The 24,407-nt window shown below is 44.3% G+C and overlaps 1 protein-coding gene across 1 annotated transcript; it reads left to right on the top strand.

Moving 5' to 3' along the window:
* On the top strand, positions 1–24,096 carry PXDC1 (PX domain containing 1). Its single transcript, XM_054284958.1, has 5 exons — positions 1–431; positions 13,161–13,252; positions 13,539–13,656; positions 16,351–16,462; positions 22,461–24,096. The coding sequence occupies exons 1-5, from the start codon at positions 176–178 to the stop codon at positions 22,576–22,578; spliced, it is 696 nt and encodes a 231-aa protein (XP_054140933.1). The 5' UTR covers positions 1–175; the 3' UTR covers positions 22,579–24,096.
* Positions 24,097–24,407: the final 311 nt, after the last annotated feature.

Genomic DNA, 24,407 nt, shown 5'->3' with positions numbered 1-24,407 from the left:
GACACAGCCCCGGCGGGCAGGGCCAGGCCGGGGGGGGCGTGTGGCGGGTGGCACCCCCCTTCTCTCTTCCTCCTCCTCCTCTTCCTCCTCCTCCTCCTCTTAACTTGGCCACGGCGGCGCGGGGCGGCGCGCTTCGCCCTGCGCCGGCGGCGGGGGATGTGCGGGCGGCGGCGGGATGGCTTCGGCCGTGTTTGAGGGCACCTCGCTGGTGAACATGTACGTGCGGGGCTGCTGGGTGAACGGCATCCGGCGGCTCATCATCAGCCGGCGGGGCGACGAGGAGGAGTTCTACGAGATCCGCACCGAGTGGTCGGACCGCAACATCCTCTACCTGCACCGCAGCTACTCCGACCTCGGCCGCCTCTTCAAGCGGCTCCTCGACTCCTTCCCCGAGGACCGGCCCGAGCTGTCCCGCTCCCCCTTGCTCCAAGGTCTGAGCGGCTTCCGCGGCCCCGGCGCTCCGTGCTGGGCGGGCGGGCGGGTTTCGGCCGCCGCTTCCCCGGGGTGGCGGCGGTGGCCGGGGAGGACGGGCGGGCGGGCGAGCGGTCCCTCTCGGCGGAAGGAAGGGGGAGAGGAGCTGGAGCCGCTGAGAACCGGACGGGGGGGCAGAAAAACTGCGGGGGCGTTTTGCGGTCGGAAACTCCTCCCGGGATGTTGATTTGTGTTTCTCCTTTTTTTTCTTTTTTTTTTTTTTTTTTTTTTTTTGACTGTACATTTGGAGCCGAGCGCTCCACGCAGGACAGTGACCCCAGTATCGCTGCTGCTGTCTCCAGCTGCGCGGCTCCGGGCTAGGCTGGGCTGGGGGGACAGAGGGATCCCGGTTGGCGCTGCCCCTCTCCGGTGCCTCCGGGCTCCCCGAGGAAGGGTTGGGGGAGGTTGGCAAGGAAAAGGGTGTAGCTGAAAAATCTCCGCATGTTGCTATGTTGTTTGCCACTAGGAGAGGGCAAAAAAAAGGGCTGCGGCGCTTGCCAGGGGACGGAGCAACTCTGGGAGCTGGCCTAATTCCTCGCATAACTTCTGTGAAACGGGAATTGCAACAGCGCTCAGTAGAGACGTCTGTTCTCTTCCAGTTTCTGAAGTGGATTGACCAAATTCGAGGGATGTTGTCCATGCTCAAGCATTGCAGAAGCAGGATGTACCCTAGATGTCTTTGCGGGTTGGGTTTAGTTTGTTTAATCGTTGGGATAATTTTTAGGTAGAGTTACGTGTTCTACTCTGACGTATTTCAAGTCTGTAGAGTGGTGAGGAGCATCCAGTCATCTGAAAATGGGTGTACACCTAGCCCTTCCAGTCCCCCCACTTGTTTGAGTTACGACGTAAATAATTTGGTTGACAGGAATGGGCAAAAGCCGATATTCTGTGCCGGATTTTCTCTGTGAGAGGGTGGGTAAGTTTTCCCAAGCTCTCACCTTGCTAGTGGGACCCCCTTGGAGAGGGTCTGCGTTTTGCTGTTCTCTGAACTGGGTCTCCACCGCTCGTAGAGGTGTGAACCCACCGGACTTCATTCCTGGGCCGTCCCTGTGTGACAGCGAGCTCTGTTCCCTGCCAGTGGCGATCTCTCCCGGGCTGCCTCCCCAAGGATGTTTTCTGACAGGTGTTTATAGTGACACAGGTCTTTTTCCATGTTCCTGCCAGATCCCTAACCTCTGGTGGTGGGCTTGGTTTGGGTTTTTTTATGTGCCGTATGTTAAAACCTTTCCCTGTCCAAGCTTCCCCGTGTGTTGGGAGCCGCAGCCCTCTCCCCGGCCGGTGTCCCCTGGCTCTGCTTTCCCGGCCCCGCTGCCGGGAGGTGGCGGCCCGGCCCCGCCGCCCCGGGCGCTCGGCAGCGCTGGCGGGCCCCGAGTGCCCTCTGCAGACGGCGGCGATGGGCGCAGGGCAGCCGCGGCCCCGCAACCCCGCTCGCTCCGGGCTGCCAGGGGAGATGTCCGCAGCGCTGGGTGCCGGAGGGGTCTGGCTCGTCCCGTTTGGGTGCAGGCTGGGAATGGGGCTGTTCCTGCGGAAGCCAGACCCCACCTCTTAGCCCGGGTGCGATTTTTGCTAGTGCTGAGAGGCAGTAAATTCTCAGTAATATGGCCTTCAAGTGCATGTGGCACCTGGGCCACGGCTTTTGAGGACGCTGGGTCGGTTTGGAGGGAGCCTGCCTGTGGCCTGCAGGGCACAGCGCCTACCGCAGTGACTATGACTAGAAATTGACGTGCCAGGGTGCCCATAGTCCTTCTTGCTGGCTTTATGGGCTCTGAAGAGTGGCTTGGCAGCTGGACTGGGGTGTGTGCTGTGTCTGGCTGTAAATGGACTCGATCCTTGGCCTGCTGCCCCTCCCAGTGCTCCTTCCCCGTTGGTTACTCACGGGAGCTGCTGCTTATCCTAAAGCCCTTCTCATTCCTCAGCGCCTCTCTCAAGCGAGCGTGGTTCCTCTCCCGTCTCAAACCCTGCCTGAGCTTTTGCAAAGTGTTCAACTCGTTTCACTTCTCTCCAAAGCATTATTTGTGCGGTTTGAGCCAGATGGGATTATGGTCCCTTGCACTGGCTTTACTTGACAGTCCCAGGTAGATACACCATTCATGCATGAGCAGCTGGGAAAGATTAACCATCCTCAGCCTTCGTTGCTCAAGCTCTACCTAAAACCTGGAGCCTTGGCTTACCTTTATCTCAGGAACAGGCACACTGCATTCAGTAGAATGGAGAATGAGCAAAGCATCAGTTCAGGATTTGAAAAATCAAGACCTAATATAAGTAGATTATGATCTGTTTAGCTTGTTGAAAGGGTGGGGGTTAACTTTGCAACAGAGGCAGAATAAAAATCAGGAGTAGTTTCTAAGCAATTACAGCGTGCGTCACAATTTCAGCAATTCTCTCTTTAAAATTATGCTGCTCCTGCTCTAAAGAAAATTACTTTGCAGAGTATGCTTCTCTGCCTAAAGAACACTTCATCAAACCAACATTTTAAATTGGCTGGTCACAGCCTCTGATAACTTGACAAAGTTGAAACATAAAAATCTCATTTAACTAAGTGACAGTGATGCAAAGCTTTGCATGTAAAAAGAGATTGCATGAGGCATGTCCAGTCTTTACAAAATTAATGGGGTAAGCATGGTTTCTTAATGCCATGTTTAAAAGCAGATGTCCTGCTGCCTACAGTGAAGCTCAATGTACTTAACCCAACAAAAACACCTGACAAAAGCCCATTCTTGTGTGTGTTAGCATTTAGTCATATACATTTGTGTGTATTTATATATATATATATACAAATGTATTTGCATATGTATGTGAGTTTATGTGTGTGTGTGTGTGTGTGTTTATCTTGGGCTTCCTGAAAGAACGTGAATATCAGCTGTGCCTTTTATCTGGAGGAAGTGATAAAGTGTTGCAAGCCAAATTTGCATTGCATTGAAGGACTCCAAAGTCCCTACAGATTTGCCTAAGGAGCATTAAAAGGACTAGCATTATCCTACAGCTCAGTCAAGCTGCAGTGTGTTACGTTTAAGGGATATGACTGAGAGGGGAAGCTTGAGCTATTTGATGTTATTAACTTTTTAAACGAAGGTTGTAGTTATTTTAAAAACGTCAGCAATTTTAGAAAGAGTTGGTTGTTACCTCTATTGCTGGCTTCAGCAGACAGTTCATGCTGTGCAGGAGTGTGCCCAGCATGAGGAAACCATTCTCTCCATTCCTTCCTTGACCCCTCATCCTCCCGGATGAGCTTCCACAATGCTCTCCCCTTCCTTATTTGCTGGAGCTGCTGAGTGCTTTGAGATTGCAGGGGAGAGGATGGGAGGTGTAGCTGTCTGCAGTGGCTGTTCATCTTACCTTTTCTTGGATATGAGAGGAGGGGAAGTCCCAGGGGGGAGTAGGGTATTCCCACAGTTTTGTCCTGTCTTTGGTAACTTGTAGGAACACATGGCAGAGTGCACTCTCTGGAATGTACACTGATGCTAAAGGCCAAGGACGTTCAGCAGCACAAGGCATCTCACTGGGAAGCTGATAAACAAGGTTAGATATGTGCATACCTGCAGGGTGACTACGTATGATTCACTGTGATGTTGCCAGTAACTTGCTAGTATTTTATTTGTCTTTGAAATCTGCCTGTCCCTTGCTCTAGGCAAATGTACAAAAGAGGATCACAGGAGAACACGGGTTCGTTCACTCCTGCTATGAACACAGCCCAATGTTACTAAACTGTCTGTTTCTCTATGCACAGTCTACTTTTGAATTTAATCAGTTTTCTTGAGAAAGGCAGAGCTATGGACTTAGAAGCTGACTTAAAATTGATGGAAATAGAAATGGTTGCAGCAGACCAAACAGACACCAAAACTGAGGTATACATCTGGAAAAGGACTCTTCCTTTCCCCGTCCCACTCCTTTCCTATTTTCTCTAAATACCATTTGTGAGGAGGTCTCATCTAAGGTTTATTCTTGAACTTGAGCCAGCTTCAATACAGTCAGCAGTCACACACCTCCCTCACCTCTGACTTCAGTGCAGGCAGAATCAACCCCTTAAGGAAGCCAAAAGAGCACATTAGCAGCCTTTCAAACCTGGGATTTGTTTTGCCTTTGGAGTGCCAGCCAGGGTGGTTTCTGGCAATCCTCCTCTGCACTTGTTTGTTGCCTTTGTTACCAGGGCAGAGGCTCAGGTGCTCTTCCAATGTAGCTGTTCATATTGTACCTACCTGTAGTGCCTGGTACTTTGATACTCTGAGCTGCCAAATCAGAAGCCCTCTGACAGATTTATTTTATTACTAGATGGGCCTCTCTTCCCAAAGTTCTTATTTTCTTCCTTTCCATGCCTCCTCTGACTCATTCTTTGTCGTGGTTTTTTTTTTTTTTTTTTTCCCTTGCTCTTCTTTCTGTTATTTTCTCTCTGTTCCTTTTCTTTTCCTCCAGGTTTCCCTCAGCAGTGTGCTGCCATCCATGGTTATTTATGGCTCTGCAGAACTTCTCTCTTCCCTTCCACCTTGCAAGTGTTCAACCTCTGTCCATCCATAGAAGTTTTCTAGTAGTGGTGGAGATTTCCTGTAGAAACCTTGCACCTTTATTTTGCTTCTTAGCGTAGAAGCAGTCACTTTACCTGCAGCAGAGCTGAGCAGTCCCTCACAGAGACTAGGCTGAGCTCTAGCTCCAAGCCCTGTGCCTGCCTCTGGGGTGCCATCCTCCTGCAGGAAGCAGGTGATCAGCTGTTTTCCATGTCCCAATGCCTGTGCAGGGAAGCTCCTGCAGGGCTGCCATGGGAGGGATGTGCCCAACACAGAGTACAGTTCCCAAGGAGCCTGCCCAGGAACATTGTTTGCTTGCAAATGCTGTACTCATAACTTAGTTTTCTATATGCTGCATTTTTGTTGTTGTTGTTTACAAGACCATCTGGGAGTGTGATTTATGAGAAGAGGGAGCTCTACAGAAGCAGCATAGTGGTTTCCACAGACAGCAGCTGTTTCTCGGTGCTGTGACAATACAGATAAATACACTGCATCTATTGTGCTCTTTTCATTGTTGACATTGTCAACAGTTCATTAGTGGAGCTTGCTCAGAGCTTCTGTCTGGCAGACAAAAGATGCAGCTCTTGGTTATCAGGCTCTAGCAGAACTGTATAACCAAAATTAAGTTTGTGGCTTCTGGGTTTGTTTTTTTATCAGCTGAATTTCATGGTTCATTTGTAATAATGGAGATAAATGGAGCTGACTGTGTTGTAATAAAGCTAGACACAAGTTGTCTTTTTGTGGTGAACCAAGGCAATGTGTCAGGGAAGGTTTTGGTGGAAAGGAATGGAAATGAGGTGTGTTTTTCATGACAGCTCTCACCTGATAAGAAATCAGCACTAAAAATGGTTGTAGGAGCTTGCATTTTTCAGCAGGTTTTGACTGCTTTGTTCACTCCTATCTCATGCTTCTTTGACATCTTTTTCTTTCTTGTGGCTCATCAGGCATCAAGACAGGGAATTCTGTGGGGAAAGCCTGTCTGCTGTGTTCTGCCACCAAAACATGCCTTCTCCATTCCAGAGATCCTGGGAGATCCCATAACTAACAATACAATGTGTGGATAACCCATCCTCTTGAGGGTCTGAGGGTTTCTCAGCTTTTAACTTGCCTCCTTTCTTTGCATGGGTATTTGAGTATGCCAGTGTCCTCAGGTCATTGTCACTTTTGCTTTGGGGGATTGCAGTCACAGTTGTTTGGAAGGACTTCTCCCCATCCTGAATCTGCTTCATATGAACTGCAAAAGAAGAAAGGTGTGGGCAGGGTTTCAAAAGCTGTCTCTCTTTCTGCATCAAACAGATTTATCTTAATATCTTCAATATGTTTGCTACTACCTTGTGGAACTTCTGAAAATGTGGAGTGACTCACATGCATTTTGTGTACTGATACCTCTTTTAAAATTTTGGTCCTTGTCATCAAGATTAAGAAGGGCAGCACGATGTGATAAATGTCAAAAGTCCACCTCCGTACACCCACCCTTCTTTTCAGCTCTGCTGTGTCCTTTTAGTTGCTCTCTCAGTAATGCCACCAAGAGGGATCTTGTCAGCGATATTGCATTGATAGCAAATCCTTTGTAAAGGCTGTAGTGACTCCTGTCACATGAGATGGATGAACTCCCCCACAAGGGGAGGGGGCAAATGTGTCTGCCCCAAAAGAGATGGGTTGAAGAATTAGGAGAGAGGCATCAAAGAGGAGTTGCTAGAGCCGCCAGACTTAAGTCAGACCAGTGCTGTAGCTAGCTCTAGGATCCTGTCCCTGGTGATGAGAACCAGATGCTGCAGAAGACAGCATAAATAAAAGGCAGAGAACAAAAAAATGACAGTCCTGGTCTCTAGTAATTGAAGATCTGACATCCCTGATTGCCTGTAATTATCTGCCCTTCTCTGGATCTTATCAAGTCTTTGGACTTAAGGGATTGCTATGGTGTTATTTCTGCAGTTATTGAAGAAAAGTTGTGTGAAACAAGCTTTCCCCTCTGCTGGGATTTTTTTTTCATTTCCTGCCTTTACATACCCCTGAGTATTCCTTTGCCCTTCTATCAATCTTTTATCCTTCTTTCCTTCATCAGAGAGGAGGCAGCCATTAATGGGAGCTGGTTTGGCCTTTTCAGAATCCAGCCAGAGGTGGCTAATGCCATAGTTCCCAGGTGGCAAGGTTGAGGGAACAGTGTTTGGGGTGAGGAGGGATCCTACCTGGCAGCTGCTAGGAGGAGTGAAGTATGGTGGCCATGAAGCAGGAGAAAATGAACGCCTGAAATGGTGTTGAGAAGACCCAGTTAAGCAGATGGAGGAGTTAGGAAGCAGGGCAAAGGAGCAAATCAGCAGAAAAAATGGGGCTGAGTTGTCTGTCATCTTTCAGCCCTGATCCATGTGCCAGCTGATTAGCTTCAGTTTCTGCATGTTTCTGTGGAATATCTGTCTGTGGGTCTGTTCAGAAGTTGTCTAGATGTGGCCCCTAACAGCCTGAGCTCACTTTGAACCTGGCCCTTCTTTGGATAAATCAAATTAGACTCTTTAATTTAACATTATTCTCTAATGACTAGGACCTTCCTTCTATTGCTCCATCTACATCCTGGATTGTGTGTGTGCACAAAGCTTAGAACATATCTGAAGGAAAGGGAATGAGGGGAAAAGGATAAAAAAGTTTTAGCACTGCAGTGGTAATGAATGCTGTAACTGGGGAAAAGGGGCACATCTCCCTTTGAAGCCTGGTCAGGAGAGACAGCAAAGTAGCAGTCTCCCATGCAGGGCAGCTTATATGTTTTCCCTAAAGATTTGAAATCCCTAACTGCTGCTTGGAGTCTTGTGCAAAGAGAGAAGAACGGACTCCTGATTTAAATCTATAAGCCTCAAATCTTTCTTGCAGTGTAGATTAGCAGAACACACTAGAATTTCTCTCTGGATTTATTTGTTATTCATTTTTTTCCCTTTGATACCTACTCTGCAGTCTCCCTATAGAGAATGGAAAGACAATTAAATGAGAGGGGTTCAATGCAACTTTAATCTTCATGAAACACACAGCATTTAGGACTATCGGCATTCTATCTTGCATGTATCTTAGAAAATACACCTTGGCTTCTTGTTCAGCTTCCTGTAGGTATAGAACTGATTTTGAGAAAATAGGGTGTCTCATGGGCATTCTTTACTCCTGTCCTGACCGAAAACATGGGGTGTAGTCCTTCAGACTGGAGAGATGGGGTTTGCCCACAGTTTGGTATCACGTATACATAGTGACTTGTACATCTCCAGAGAAACAGACTTCTGTGTGTTGTCATTGACATGACATTACAGATACATACTTGACTTGGGCATGAACTTACTCTTCCTTGGAGAGCACTAGAGGATTTTTGAGGCAATGCTTATTGTGTATGCTGACTGTCAGGACTGCTCTGTGACTTCATTATGAGCACATGCTGCAATTCCTGTCCTGCTTCCTGTGGTACAAACATGGGGTGCATTATCTGTGGTTTTCAGAATGTCATTAGTTGCAGATTTCGTGGCTCACAGCAGTAATAGGAGAGCCCTACCAAGGCTTGTGTGTTCACATCAGGAGTTGGCTCTCTGTTCATTCTCCCCTGCTGCTGAGCTCGTTTTCTGCCTGTGTGCAGCTCTGGGCCCCTCTCCCACGCTGAGAGCCAGCGTGCCAGGTACACAGCTGCTGGCCTGCTCTCCCAGCCTCCTGCAGCTGCCCCAGCACCAGGGAGCCAGGAGAGGAGGAAAGCTGCAGGCTTCTGGTGCTGCTTGTGCCATACTTTTCCAGACACACGTTGCTCTGTGCAGAGTTGTTACTTATGCTTAGTTTAAAACAGAAAGCAAATCCTTTTCAGTTTTAAGGACTCTGCCCGGGGCTCTTGGTCTGGAAAGGGGCAGAGAAAATGTCAAAATGATTGAATGAGGTCACTGATTATGTAATAAAAATAAAGCAGTCTCCCAGGCACAGGTGAGTGCCACACTGGGTTAGGCAGTGTTATCCCTCCTGTCACCCAGCCTTTGGCTCCCCTGTGTGCAGGGTGAAGGAATCTTACAAGTTTGTGGTATTTGGCAGCAGGGTTTGTGGCAAAAAAAAGAGCCAGCAGGACCCCAGTTTATGTCAAACCCTATAAACATAGGTGTTTATAGCATTTCAATCACTTGGAATAGCAGCTAATTGTCCAAGTACAGTGTAGGTAACAAGACAGCAAAGTTTTCCTGGGAGGAGTTTGTGCATGTTTTCCATTAGCAGTCCAGACAAGGGCCAGAGCTGAGAAAAAGGAATGAGAACAGCCTTTCACCATGACCTCACTAACAAATTTCCCAGCTCTGAGTTCAGCTCTGTTGCATGACTGAACAAGTGAAGAAAGCACAACTGGTTCCAAGATACTGGCTGCTTTACTGGTATCTTATTTTTATTTTATATCAAACAGAGTAAGAGTTCTTGGATAGTAAATTCTATTTCCCAGATGGAAATACAGGCTAGACATGTGTTCATGGCCCATGGGCAGAGACAATAGCCTCGGGACATGTTGTAGCTGCTGTATGGATGCTTCATATGTGGCCAGGGAGTCTCACACACTTCAGATGCATCCACATTTTGGTGCATTTGTGTCAGGGTTAATGAATGGTGGGGGTGCTGGGCTCTGTCTGCAGTGTCAGCTGGCATGTCTGTGTGTCTGTTTATTCAGGCATTTCCAGTGTCTGGAGATCCTACATCAGTCTCTGGCATTTTTTTTCCTCTTTCTTTCTGCCTTGACAAATATTCCAAACAGGAAAAAGAAGACAGGCAAAGGAGAAACCCCCACAAAGTGAAGGATAGGCCTGGAAACTTGGGTGAGGTTGTGTGACCCTTTTTTACACAAATTCTGGCTCCTGCTCAAACCTAATATAGTGCCTGGGTGAGAAAGGAGCTTGGATGAGGCATCTTTGCCTGCAGTCTCTTGCTTCTTCTGTGGAGTCTGGGGTTTCCTGAGGTGAAGCCTCTGACAGGAGTGGTTTGAGGTATTCCCTGCTGCTCACCTAATTGTGCTGGCAAAGCAGAAACAGCTCTGTGTTGTGGTGTGGGAGAGGAAATGAGGTGCAGGAGAGGGTGGGAGTGTCTTAAGCCAGTGTTGACACCAGAGACTTTACCTTGTGAAACCCCAGTGTTCCTCGTGCATGTGGGTGCTGTGGATGATGACAGCAGCCAGTTAGAGAGTGCTGAAAGGGATGGAAAGGAAGGACCAGGACCTCCACTCCTCCTGGCTGCTTGGGCAGGCAGTGCCTCTCTCTGGTCAGCGTGGCTGTGTGGTTGGGAGCAGTCTGTGAGGTTGTGGGATCATGGTCTATGACTAACTGAAAACCACAAAAGCATCTGTTAGCTTTTAAAAACTGAGACTTGTAGAATGAAGATAAATGAGGGCCTTACAAACTTCATGACAATTGCAGAAGAAATTAAAGGCTTAAATATATGTATATGAGGCCAGTCAAGTGGTTTCTGTTTGTTTGGGTTGCAGATGTATGAAAATAAAGGCTTTAGCCTGGCCAAACTGAACTCCCTGTATGGGGAATTCATTTAAGGTCAGCAGCCTTAAGTCCCAAAGCTGCACATCTGCAATCACTGAGCACATATATAGGAAGCTGTCCAGGCAGATGTATCACCCTCCTTCCTACGCTGTCTGCTTTTTGGTTTTGATATTTCTGAAAGCTTCAGTAAGAAACACTTCTATGGTGTCAGATGTTACAAGTTTTCTGTGCCAGTTTCCAGGTTGGAGTGTGGATTTGCATGGCTGGTGTCTTTCCAAGAGGTGGAAGGAGATAATATACCAGGGCTGGAAATTCCTTGTGAATGCAAGAAGCTGTAAAACCTCCCACGGGGCGATCTGTGACAGTGCAACAGGCTGACAGCCTTGTCTGACTTCTTGGTGAAGCATAAAAAGACCATGTGGAGCTGCAGATGCTTTCCCTGATTACTAATGAGAGAAGTCCTGACCGCTTGGCTGCTTTTCCTCATGGGATGAATGCTCAGGGCTGTTGCCGAGGTGGTTTTGGGATTTTTTTCTTTTTCTCCCCTCCCAGTCTGAATATCTTCATTTGTTTAAAAGTGTCCCTTTTCCTGGTAAAATACTAGTTCCAACAGTGCATGCTTATCTGGGAAATGTCTGAGATCGAGGGCAGATTTGGGAGGGAGCAGCTGAAAGCTGAATCCCTGGTGGATTGGTGGTGAGGTGGGAGCCACAGCTGGGCAGTCTCTGCTCTGACTGTATCAGTGTTTATGCAGAATGGATCAAGACCAGCAGGAGAAGGGGAGCAGCACCCCATGGCAGCTGGCACCAGGGTGGCTGGCTCTGTTTTCTCTGTGTTTTTGATATGGACTGCAGCATGGCCAGCAGTGTGTTGCTAACATCATGGATGGGTGTCTGAGGTGTGGGGCCATTGGCAGCTTCTTCTTTCTTTTAGGGAAAATGACAGCCCTTTAATTGAAAAATCTGAACTCAGTCCAAATGTGGGATGGGAACTATTTGTGGAGGGGCCAAGCAAATCCACCCAGCCTGCACCCCATAGTTAGGATGATGAAGGGTGCTGGAATGCAGTTCAGGTCTGTAATGTCAAGCACAGCCCAGCTACTATGCAGTCTGTGGACCCATGCAGATGAGTTTATTCACATTTACAGCCTTTCAGAGAATTTCCAAGGAAAGCTACCCGACTGTAGTGTACACCAGCCAAAGCAAGACACACAGCAACTCCCTTATATGTCTGCTGGTGTGCATTGCTCAGCTGTCAGGAGAGGGCGTGAGTTGTACCTGGGTGAGGGGATGGCCATGCTGAAAAACAGGCAAAATGAAGCACTCTTGAGTAAGAGAAAGGCTTGTACAAACAGGGGATTTTTGTGGGACAACTGTCAAGTAAACCTGGTTGCTTTGGAGACAATCTCTGTTTTATTTAGAGCTGTAACTGGAGGAGAGCTGATAGCTTCCAAGTCACACTTTTGTCTGGAAAGTTTTTGTGGGATTGTATCTCGTTGGTAGCAAACAACAAGGACTGGTGCAGACTGAAACTGTTTGTGGATGCTCTTCCCACACTCTGCAAGTTTGATGGCTCTGTGTTTGTCTTTTGAATAGGAAGATGCAGATACACTTACTTTAACACAATGTAGTATATTGAAGTGCTTTCTCACAGACTGCTTTGCAGATTTTTCATTTTGGTGGTTCTAATTGATTGTGTCTTTTCCTGTTCCAGCTTTTTGTTCCGTTTTTTGTTTGTTTGTTTATTGTGGCTTCTTATGTTTAATAATTTCTCTTAAAGATTTCATTTTCATGGGTACATCCTGCTGCTTGGAAAAGATGCACAAATGTAGAAGTTAAATGGTGATTTTATTAGAAAAAGTAGGTTGCAAATATCAGCAATAAAAGGCTCACTAGAGGGATGTGAGATTTTGGGATTTAATTCTCCTCATATGCCCCATACGTGCATCCAGCCTGTGCTGTGTTTCCTTCAGTCTGCAGGAGGAGGGGAAAGTTAGAGATGTCCTGCAGGTTATACATACAAAATACAGTATCAGTGTTTGAGATCACCATACCATGCAATTCCATATTGCATTGAAATGCATCATTCGGGTTATTGGGCAGTGAAATTTTGGTCGTAATCCCTTCTGCAGCACTGTGATAATTCAGTGACTGAATAGATGAAAAAAAAAAATCCTAACAGTTATCTTGCACTTGAAAAACATGATACTGACAAATTTTCCTTGGGCCACTCACTGGGGCTTACAGTCAGAGAAATGCAAAACTGCTCTCAAAGCCTTTTGTTTAGCTTGTGTTTATTTTTTTCCGTCTTATCTGTAGGAAGTGTCTTTTGGTTTTCTTGGGTTTTCTTTTACTTTTTATTTACAGAAAAAAAGGATGAATAATGGTTCTTGGAAGCAGAAAGTGGGCTGTTTAACTATCACTGCTGGGAATGCTGTGTAGTGAAACTGTGGGTGAGGGAGTAGGTGGTTCTACTTCTGCTTGTCTTGCAATTCCTACATATGGTCATAAACAGCTGAGTTTGTGTCAGGCTTGCAACTCTGCTTGTAAACTACACCCACCTCAGTTTGGGGTGCATGCTTTATCATCAGTTGGTTTAAAAGACATTTCTGGGAGGCATATTTGAGGTTGTTCCACATCTTCCTGAGGGGCCGCTTCTGGCTGCTAAAGTGTGCCAGCTTTTGTTTATGCTTATGATCTGTTTACTTTGTTTCTAGGGCTCATCACAATAAAAGAAGCCCATGATATAGAAGCCAGACTTAATGAAGTGGAAAAGCTTCTGAAGACTATTATAAACATGCCCTGGAAGGTGTGTAAGCCAAGTTCCAATTTAGCCCAGCTTGACTCCTCCTTCATGGTGACATGCACTCTCATGCAGATTAGAATGTGATGGGCTTTGCCAAACTCTGAAAGAAGCAGCAATTTATTGAGTAACTTGGAGGAATGCTGAGTGCCAGAACTGTGTAATGATGCCTCCAAGCTGTCACTTATTATAAGTCTTTTTGTCATACTATGAAGGGGTGGAAATGGAGAAGAGGGACAAAGCAAACTACTGGTTAAAAATGGATGTCTGTTTTTATTTCTCTCTTTTTAAGTATTCAAGATCTGAAGTTGTCCTCACATTCTTTGAGAGATCTCCTTTGGACCAAGTTCTAAAAAATGACAATGTCCATAAAATTCAGCCAAGCTTTCAAAGTCCAGTCAAAATATCAGGTAAGAATTGTTATCTACCCGCAGTTGACACAAGAATTGAAAAATGAAAATTACTTCCTTGCTGTTCCCATTATTATTTCTCTATCAACAATTCAAGATGTCGTTCTCAATAGTGCTTTGTGATACAGAGCATATAATTTTCCTTGTAATACTGTGCAAGGTGCATTCAGACAATAAAGTGGCAGGTGAAATGGGAGGCTGACAAATGCAAAGCAGTGAATGTGAGGAAAATGCAGTCATTACTGCACATCATCACATATGATAGTGCTGTTAGAAAGGAGATTTTGAAGCTATTGATACAGATCTGTGAAAGGGTAAGCTTGGTGCCAAGCAATGGGTGATATCAGCAGTGAGAATATTAGGTATTATTAGGAAAGGAGAGGGAAACAGAGAAGAGAAGCATAGCTCCCTCTTGAATACAATATGCACAATTTTGGTTTCTTTATCTCAGTATATAATAGAATTTAAAATTATACAAATAAACAGAGAGGATTCAAGTTGTTGAACAGCTTGTCTAAGAAAGGGGTTAATTAAAGAAGGACACCTTCACCTGTGAGATGAGATGACAGACTGGTATGATGGAGGTCTACAAAGCTGTGAATAAAGGAGGTCAATTACCCTGTACTTCTTCTGAAACAAGAGCTATAGGTTATCAAATATCATTGACAGACAGCAGGCTTTAAACAAACAAAAGAAAAGTTATAATATTGTTTTGTTTCCATACAAAGCATAGTTAAGGAGTGGAACTCACTGTCATAGGATATGGTGGAACTGAAAGCAGAAGTGACTTCAAAAGGGAATTAGACAGGGAAGGGGAGGACAAGTGCATTGAAACCTGTCACAGGTGGAGACATAGGAAGTTCTAAACCACAGATTGCTAGTGGGTGAAGTGGAGAGCCTATCCTTGCCTATTCTTTCAGCCTTTCCCCTCTTCATCTGCTACTGACCATTGTCAAAAGATCTGTGAGCTTCTGGTGTGCCTGGTTTTGTATTTCTATACTGAAACACTGTTTAAACCTAGTGCCAACTCCTGGTTTTGTGACACCAGAAGAGGTTATTTACAGTTAATTGAAGTTAAATACTACATAGTCCCCCAAGTTTATAATATTGCAAGGAGCTGGTATCAATTTTCTTTGGTACTAACAAAACTATCTCAGCTGAATAATAATAGCATGTTTTAATTCTAAATTATTGTTGGTAGTGACGAGTCATACCTCATTAACTGGAGGAAGATTCTCCTACCTATGCAGCTATCCAGAAGCATCTTGTGGTAATTAATTTCATCATTCAAGTGATTGCTGCAATTAATGCTAAGAACATAGGTGGAAATTTGATGTTAATTGATATTTGCCTCATCTGGATGTTGCACAATGGAAATGTTTCAGTGTCTGGCAGCACGGTCAGTAGATGGCAGTAAATGATAATGGGTAAAGCAGTTCATGCAGCAGTGAAATGCTGTAACTCTTAGGTCAAGTCAAGGACACTAGGAAAATACTGACATTCCTGGTACTCATAGTACAGCTCTCTACCTGGCTTGCAGTCTTGGAAAAGCAGGCAAAAATGTTTTGTATTCTCTGAAAAAACAAACTGTTCCCCAAAAGGTCCTGCTCAGAGTGGTAGGTGGTGGAGAAGAGAGAGAGAAAGGGCTGCCCTCGAAGATGAAAGCTGAATTTGAATTTATGGTAGAAATCTTATTGTACACCATAAATTCACTACCACACAATGATGGCTCAAGATGAGTCATGTGAAATGTGATTCTACTGGGGTTCAATGCTTTCACAACCCCCAAATGTATTCTGCTAAAGGGAGCTGCAGTAAAATACAGAATGAAAGTCAAAGATGAGTCTCGAAGTGAGTATTGGCTTTACCTTAGTGAGGAGCATGTAATGTTAAAAAAAAATTGCCTCCTCTCTCATGCCCCTTCTCCTGTTCATTGCTTGAACTGTATATATAGGTGAAATTTGTTGGTGTGTTTTCTGCCTGCCATATTTTGTACCACAGGCTAATTTTTTTTTATTGTGCTGAAAATGCAAGGCTGTAACACAAGGTCATAGTGTCTTGAGGCAGTTCAAGAGTTATCCTACTTAAGTTAGTGCTCATATTTTTTTTAAAAGTGCATTTATTCGAAAGAAATCCTTGTGATTTGCCTAGTTTGATTTTCCATAGAGCACAGATGTGGATTAACTTCTCATTCACATCAGATACTGTTCTTCAGTTATCAATTCTCCCCATGGTAGTAAGTCAGTGGAATTAGGTGTAAATTTTAGGTGTTCTGTATTGGAGGCTTCTAACACAGTTAGAAACAAATAAGCAGTATCAAGGGCAGTGTAAAACGTGGTGTTTCTTTATATATCTTAGGGGTTAAATTAACTTGTAAGGTCAAGTCTTGACCTTGTTATGTCTTTTTTTATTTTTGCTTAAGCCTAGGACTGTCTAAGAAAAATACAATTATGGTTTGGTAGTGGTAGTTGCTTCAGATGCTGTGTCATTAATTGGTTAGGTGAATAAAGCTACTTGAGCACTGTCAGTTTGCAGATTTAAGAAGCTGTGAAACCAACTCTTCATTCCTGCTTTCCTGTGCAGATTTTCAATGTCATGTGCACATATCAGTTCATTGCCATGTCAATTACATACGATACACAGCTCTTTTCCAGCTTTTTCTTTTAAATCTTGTTTTCTTTCTTCTTTCAACAGAAATCATGCGATCAAATGGATTCTGTTTAGCCAACACTGAAACAATAGTCATTGACCACAGTATACCTAATGGGAAAGAGAAGCACCTGGATGTAGATTCAGCAGAACATTTGTAAGTGGAGTTTGAGCAGGAGCAATGCTGTCACCTTCACTGTAGCTTTCCCACCCCCCTAGCAAAATGTTATTTTCTGCCTAAGAGCAAGACTAATACAGCTGTCATCCTGACTGGTTAAAGGTTACTGGGCCTGATTGCTAACACTTCAGAGGAGTTTCCTGTTAAAGTGGGTAAAATGGGAGAATGATTGACCCCAAAGTGATCAATCCTCTATGTATGAAAAAAGATCTGAGGTTGCCATGGGGGTGCTGTGAAGGGAGAACAGAATTATTTCTTTCTCTCATGACTGTGATGAGAGCTGGTTTGAGCCCAAACTTGGAAACTCAAATAGCCTAACAAATGTCATATCCTGCTACAAAGGACAGTAGAATGTTTGGAAAGCAAAACACTGTTCTCAGAGGAGAACGCATCCCTGAAAGGTCAAAAACTGAACAAAGGTCAACAGCTGGACAGCTGGGACTTGGTGTAGCATGTGTATATCCTTAGGGAAAAGGCAAGTTAGACTGGTTTCATTGGAAAGTTCTACTTCCTAGTGCATATAGGTATTCTGGGGTCAGAAACCTGTGACCAGGAGGGCTTCTATGGCCATAAACTAAAGCACAAGGAGTTCCATCTCAACACGAGGAAGAACTTCTTTACATTGAGGATGGCAGAGCATTGGAACAGACTGGCCAGGGAGGTCTTGAAGTCTCCCTCTCTGGAGGCATTCCAAACCCACCTAGACATCTTCCTGTGTCACCTGCTCTGGGTGACCCTGCCTTGTCAGAGGGTTGGAGTGAATGATCTCCAGAGGTCCATTCTAACCCCAGCCATTCTGTGATACATGCAGGTCTTAAGCCAGTGACTATATCCACAGATGGGTATTGATGGAAATATGCTCTTACAGATTTCTGTTATATCAGGTGATTGATATTTCAATGAGCTTCAGGTAGTGAACCATTTTAATATTTTTGATGAGAAATGTTGACCTACTTTTTCATTAGAGCAGTTGAATGAAAGAAAGAGAATAATGAAAGACTAATGGAGCCTTTATCTTTGAATGTAATGATCTGTCTTCTCATATTTGAAATGCCAATCTGTAATAAGATTTAGAGCTTGGCAACATTTTGTCAGAGGCTGGAGAGTATGTCTGGCTCGCGTGTAATTTCTTGAAGTCTTTTTATTAACTTATCACTTAGTGTTTTGAACCTTGACCTTGCTAACAGCATTTAAGCTTATAAGATTGTAATAATGAGGCTGAAATGGCACACTAGAGGTAATTCTGTAAGGCCAACACCTGGAAATTAAAATTTTTATAATTCACAGTGGATCATTCTTTGTACTGAGAATGACAAATTATAGAGGAAAATTACCAAAGAAAGCATTTTCCTGCCTTACTTTGATTCTTTAAAAAAAATCATTAAAAAATATTTATAGCTAGTTTTGATTTTAAAAATGTGCTCCAGCCCAAGAAAAACTTACCAGCCTGGGATCAGAAACTACAATCATCTAACTGTCATCCCATTGGAGTCAGAGACTGTTAAGGTCAGAAAATACTAATGTGACAAAAACTGAATGGTAGGCATAGTTTCCCATAAACTGTGGTGGAAGAAATGAATCCAGGGTAACAGACTGATTTTGTGCAGCCTGACTTAGTTTAACTTTCCAAAGGATGTGAAGTCAAGAGTCAAGAAGTTAATAAATTTCCAATGTGTGTTTGATACGGTGCCCTAAATTTTCCCATCCTGCAGCTGTATTTTATAGCAAAGACATAATAGCCAGGAGATAATGGAACCAGTGTAGCACAGCTGTTTTGTAAAAATTGAACCTTTTTCAAAAGCAGAGATTTTCTATACTGTTGGTTTAAATGTATGTTATTAGCCCAGAAAGGAAACTTTAAAACCTTTCAAATCCTATGCTGCTCCCTTTCAGTTTCAGTAAAATTGGATTTATGGTGTGTTCTACCCTGAAATTAGAGTTAATTCCTTGTGGACTTGATATCCTCAGATGGGAATTTTTTCCTTTCAGCTGCATTAAACTCTTTATGACTTCTGGGTTTTGGCTGCTGATGGACTTGAATGAGACATTTTGCAGAGCAAACCTGTATTTTTTGGGAAAAACTGCTTGAAGCTTCAGCAGGAAGTGCTCATTCCCTATACTGGTTAGCTGTGTAGCCTGCAGAGCTGCCTGACCAGTGATCCATCAGCTGAGAAGTCTCATACTTGTTGCAAAACAAACCACAGCACTTTTCCAAATTGCAGTTGCTTACTCTGTTGTTCTGAACTAAGTCTTTTCTGCTTCCTTCATTTTCTCTCTGATTTTAGCTGGCAGTACACCACACTGTTGTAAACTATAGTGAAGCCAGTGTGCTCAGCATCCATGTGGCATAACTAAAGGCATAGTCCTTTTGTGTGTGGTTCTTGGACTGTAGTCTAAAGTCCTTTTGAAAGAAAAAGGTGGTAAATAAATGCATTTGAATTCATGGTTTGGTTTTGTTATAGAGGTACCTTTCTCTGCAAAGACTGTTTCCGCTTCTGTCTTCTAGGCCGGCAGCAGAGTCTGTGGCATTGGATAAGCTGCCTTTTTGGCAAATTCACTCCAGTGCCTGAAGGAGGCCTGAAAGAGAGATGTAGAGGGAATTTTCATGGGGGCATGTGATAGGATAAGGGGGGTGGCCTTAAGCTGAAGGAGAGTAGGTTTAGATTAGCTGTTAGGAAGAAAATCTTTAGATAAGAGTTGTGAGATACTGAAACAAGTTCCCAAAGTTGTGGATTCCCCATCCCTGGAGGCATTCAGAATCAGTCTGGATGGGGTCTTAGTAAACTGACCTAGAAGAAGGTATCCCTGCCCATGGCAGGGGCGTTGGAACTAAATGATCTTCAAGGTCCCTTCCAAAATAAACCATTCTATCATTCTGTGATACGTGCATCTTTTAAATACTTCCAGTGGCGGTGACTCAACCCCTTCCCTGGCAGCTTGTTCCAATGCTTGATAACACTTTCAGTCAAGAAATTTTTCCTAATATCTAATCTAAACTTTCCCCAGTAGAACTTGAGGCCCTTCCTTCTTGCCCTGTCACTTGTTACCTGAAGAACAGTCCAACCCCACACCTCGCTACCCTCCTTTCAGGCAGCTGTGGAGAGTGATAAGGTCTCCCCTGAGCCTCCTCTTCTCCAGGCTAAACAGCCCCAGCTCCCTCTGGTATTTCTCATCAGACTTGTGCTGCAGACCCCTCAACAGCTCTGTTGCCCTTCTCTGGATGTGCTCCAGCACCTCAATGTCCTTCTGGCTGTGAGGGGCCCAGAACTGGACACAGCATTCAAAGTGCAGCCTCACCAGTACTGGGTACAGGCAGACAATCCCTGCCCTGCTCCTGATGGCCGCTATTTCTGATACAGGTTAGGATGCCATTGGCATTCTTGGCCACCTGGGCACATGTTGGCTCCTGTTCAGCCACTGCTGACCAGCACACCCAAGTCATTTTTTGCCAGGCAGTTTTACAGCCACTCTGCCCCAAACCTGTAACTCTGCATGGGGTCACTTGTTGCAACACAAGTGCAGGACCCGGCATTTAGTCTTGTTGGAGCTCATACAAGTGGCTTCAGCTGATCAATCCAGCCTGTCCAGATCCCTCTGGGAAAGCCTTTCTATCCTCCAGCACATTGGCACTCCCACTCAGCTTGGTGTCATCTGCAAACTGACAGAGGGTGCACTTGATCACCATGGTCAGACCATTAATAAAGATATTCAACAGGACTGGCCCCAAAACTGAGCCCAGGAAAACACTACTTGTGAAAGACTACCAAATAGATTAAAATGATAAAGAATTTTGTCTTACAACACAAGAAGTAGGCTCTTGCAAAAGACAGTGTGTCCATTAAGGTACTTAAAGGAAAAAAAATAAGGGCAGCAGTTCAGGCATTTAGGAATCTGAAGATCCACAGTAGAGTTGCAGAATTTATTTTGAGAGAAAGAGCTGTTGGTAACAGCACAAAAGCATTTTGACTGTTGATGTCACACACAGCTTCTGACTGTGGTAAACAGTCCTGGTTTATTGAGTTTGGTTTTGTGTGAGCACTCCAGAGCAGTGCTTTGCAGACTGCTGTGCACACACTTCATTTTTGGTGGCAATAAAAGCTTTCTGCTTAACCACAGCATCTGATGTCCACTGCTTTGCTCCTCACATTCTGCTTGTAGTAACCTATTAGTGAGGCTGGAGAACCACAAAATCTGTGGGACCTTTCAGATGTAGTAATGTGGCTTTTTGCTGATAAGAGAAACAGAGCAGAATCTGAATAGCCTTCTTGACTCCTCTTCCACTTTCTTCACTCTATCTGCCCCTCTGGTATTTCATAATCTGTTGTTTCTGGATCACTTACAGTCCATAAGACAGCACAACGTGATCTGTGAAGTATTTTCAAGATACCAAGTCAACTCCCTCGTGCGCTCGTTCCCACACACGCAGGCAAGTAAACAGCCTGGAGGGACTAGAGGAATGAGGGTAATAAACATTGAAAGTTCAGTCTCATTTCATTTAAAGTGAAGAGCAAAGCCACAGCACTGCAGGAGAAAATCCATGAGTTTCTGCTCAAAAAAATGTTCTCTATTTTGGCTCTCATTGTTGGAAAAGAAGAGATGAGAAGGACCAGGAAGGAGTATGAAAAAGACAGAACTGTGGCTATACGTTGCAGGATGTATAGACCAGGCTATCCTATAACCCATGATAGTTCTAAATAAAATTTTGGGAAGAGATGGGAGTGGGAGACTTATCTGTTTGTTTTCCCTGCCACCCTTCTTCACATCCTCTGAAATACTCAGCTCTTAAGTCCCCCTCTAGGATGAGGTTAGAAGGATGTCCACAGTTGTTTCACTTATCTAAAGAGTCTAATTAGTTCATGTATAGTTGAGATGCAGTTTTAAATATTAATTATTTTAAAGCTCATTTGTTTATCTGCCATTCAGAGAGCTTCAGTAGGCCCGCTGGGCTGATAAAGATGTTAGAGACACATGTAAAAGTGAGAGCTAGGTTAGAATTTCTTTTTCCATCTTATACAATTTTTCATTTTCTACTTCCTTTTATTTCTCACTCTGTCATAGTGAATGAAATTCCTTTCAAAATATTAAAGAGAAAGTTTGAGAAAAAGAAACTTTACAGTTCTTCAAACCCCTTTTAGAACTGAGGTAAAATTTAGTTCTTGGCCTGCAGTGACTGCCTTTAACTGTTAGGCTATCTAGGAAGAAGATAATGTTTCTTACCACAGAAATTCAAGCCTTCTTGAAATGGGAATGTGTGTAACTGTGAGAAGTGTAGGTTTTAACAGCTCGATGCCTTCTAGTTGAGAGTTGGTATGAGACAGTAGGTAATTCTTGCAAAAGTGCAGGTTATGAAACAGGTGTTGGGAAGTGGAGAGGAAAATACCAAAACAAGTGAAACTAAATTTGGGAATCTTTTTATATTTGTAGATCCTTGGATTGTCAAAATCTGAACCTTGTACCGTAGGAAGTACGGCTAGACTCTGGAAGAAGGACAATCTAGTCATTTTTTCCTACCTATGTTAGACACTTGGCCTATTAAAAAGCTAGATCCAGACAAGGTGCCTGTGAAGGGAAAGACTGAGAGTCCAAATTCAGATGTGAAACAAAGGCAGTTTCTTTTTCACTTTTATGTGAGAATTGAGGCATCATGTGTTGTTGACACATGCTGTGGGAACAAAATAGAAGGATGTGCACTTCAACTGCATGATTCACTCTTGCAAGACTCACTTGCTGCTTTCTTCCTTCCTTCCTCACTAGTAGCTTTGAAAGTCAGGGGTGACAAGATTAATTGCTTACATTCACCATGGTTCTCACTGGCCCGTGGTTTAGTCATAAACACATGAGTATAGGAGATGAAGGAGGTGTGGATGAAATCAGCTCCAAGTGCTTCTCCCACTCCCTTAGTACTTTTTTCCCCAATTCCTTTGATTTTCTAGATGACTTAATGCCTTTTGGTGGTTTTTTTTTCATCTCTCCTTAGGTTTGAAAGTGTTAGTGACTTTACCTCAGAGCTGGAAGACAGTGATGATCCAACAGCTTATGTCACCAATTTGACATACTACCACCTGGTCCCATTTGAGACTGACATTCTGGACTGAGGCTGCTCAGGGGTGCAGCCAGCCAGCATCCAGCCAACCTCCTCATCCATAGGTTCTGCTATCTCTGGCATTGCATCTCTGTGAATGAGGCTGTGCAGACAACACCAACAGCAGGGATGCTGCAGCAAGAGCACCACAAAGCTGGTTTTGTAAGTGTGGTCCTCTGTTGTGTGTTATGGAGACATCTTGTGAGGAGGTATCTGCTTTGCTGCTGACAACAAACCCACTTTCTGTGAAAGCAAGGCAGCAGAGGCTTCCTGGGGATCAAGGAAATCTCTGCTATGTCTGTGGGAATTGCCACCCTTACACAGCTGTCAGAAACTTGTGCTGAAGCAGGCACAGGTCAACCGTGCTCCTTGTGGTGCAAGTTGAGTTCCCCTTTTAGGATACCACCAGAAACTTCCTCAGATGGCGTGACCACACTTTTTATGCTTTGTAAGCAAGAAGACAAGCAAACCGCTGAACTTTGTCAGTTCCCTCTGCAGTTGCTTAATGGAGGTCTCGTGGGTCACTTTTTGCTCAGCTACCGGATGATTGGTGCCTTACACGAGATGTCAGAAATACCATTGAGTGCCTCCAGGACACAGAACACACGAGCTGACAGCTTTACTTCTTTTAATCATGGGCTTTTGTATAATCACTGGAAGGGCAACTGCTCTTTCCTGGAATAGTAAAGCAGACAGCAAGTGGCAATGCAATGAGCTGTGCATGATGTTTGGGTACCCGGATGATTTCGGAAGTCTGGAAAGCCGATGGGAAAGCTGAGCTGCTCCACTAAGAAGGGTCAAGGCTGCAGCAGGCACTTTGATAATATTTTTTCTTTTCATGTGGACCAGCATATGTGAATGGTGCTTACAGATGTTTACATCAGAGAGATAATTCCCTATGCATATTTCTTCCCAGAGGATGGGAAGGAAGACACTGAGTTTTATGTTGTGTTTGGACTGAAAAAGAATGATAAGCTGCAGTGTGCCTACACTAGTAGGAAAAACAGTCTCTCCACTGCCACCCTGTCTCAAGGAGTTTGTCCAGCTTTCTGAGATCTGCCTAGAGAGGTCACGTGCAGGCCTCTTTGTTGTGTAATGCCATGGATTTCAGCAGAGATAGGACAGTGGGAGCAGGAGTGGGATTGGACCCTGCAGCCTCTTGACTGTTGAGCAGTGCAATGTTAATGTCTCCTTGGGGTGTCCCCCTTGAGAGCACCCTGAATTCCCAGCTCTCACTGTGAGTGCTCAACACTCACCAGCATGACCTTTCATTGAGCTTTTTGCCATCTGTTTGCAAATATTATTTTGAAGAGACTGAAATGGAAAGAAATGCATTTTTGGACATGTTTCTTGGACAAGAGGCTTGCTTGGTCCTGAAGAAGCTGATACAAGTCCCTTCTGCAGACTTTTCATTTCTATCTATAGAATAACAGTCAAGCAGAATTTGTTAATGTAAATAATAAATTATTGAGAATCCTAATTCTTTTACACAGTATGTTTTTAAAATATATTTTAATGAAATAAAATAAAATATAACTCAGCTTCAGTACACTTCTGCAGCTTCAAACAGTGCCTTCTATTTTTTTGTCTTGAGTACACTTTCCCAAATTTTTCACATCCTCTTTCTTTTCCACATCGTTTCTGAAACATGCTGAGTAATAGCAATTTCTGTGCTCCACGTGTTATTTATACACTAGACATGGTGTGTATCCACATGGAACCTCTGCCTAGCTGTTGTTCTTAGGTCTAGGTGTATGTGGTTAAATGCCACTCAGCTTAGTGGAAGATTTCCGTATTTTCACTATCATCAGTGAAATGAAATTTGGACATGATTGTTTTTGA

The sequence above is a fragment of the Melozone crissalis genome, unplaced genomic scaffold (genome assembly GCF_028551555.1).
Source record: "Melozone crissalis strain CALT ecotype California unplaced genomic scaffold, PUWL_Pcris_2 ptg000042l_1, whole genome shotgun sequence".
Taxonomy (NCBI): Eukaryota; Metazoa; Chordata; class Aves; order Passeriformes; family Passerellidae; genus Melozone; species Melozone crissalis.
Note: the sequence above shows the minus strand (reverse complement) of the source record. Positions and strands in the feature narration are given on the sequence as shown.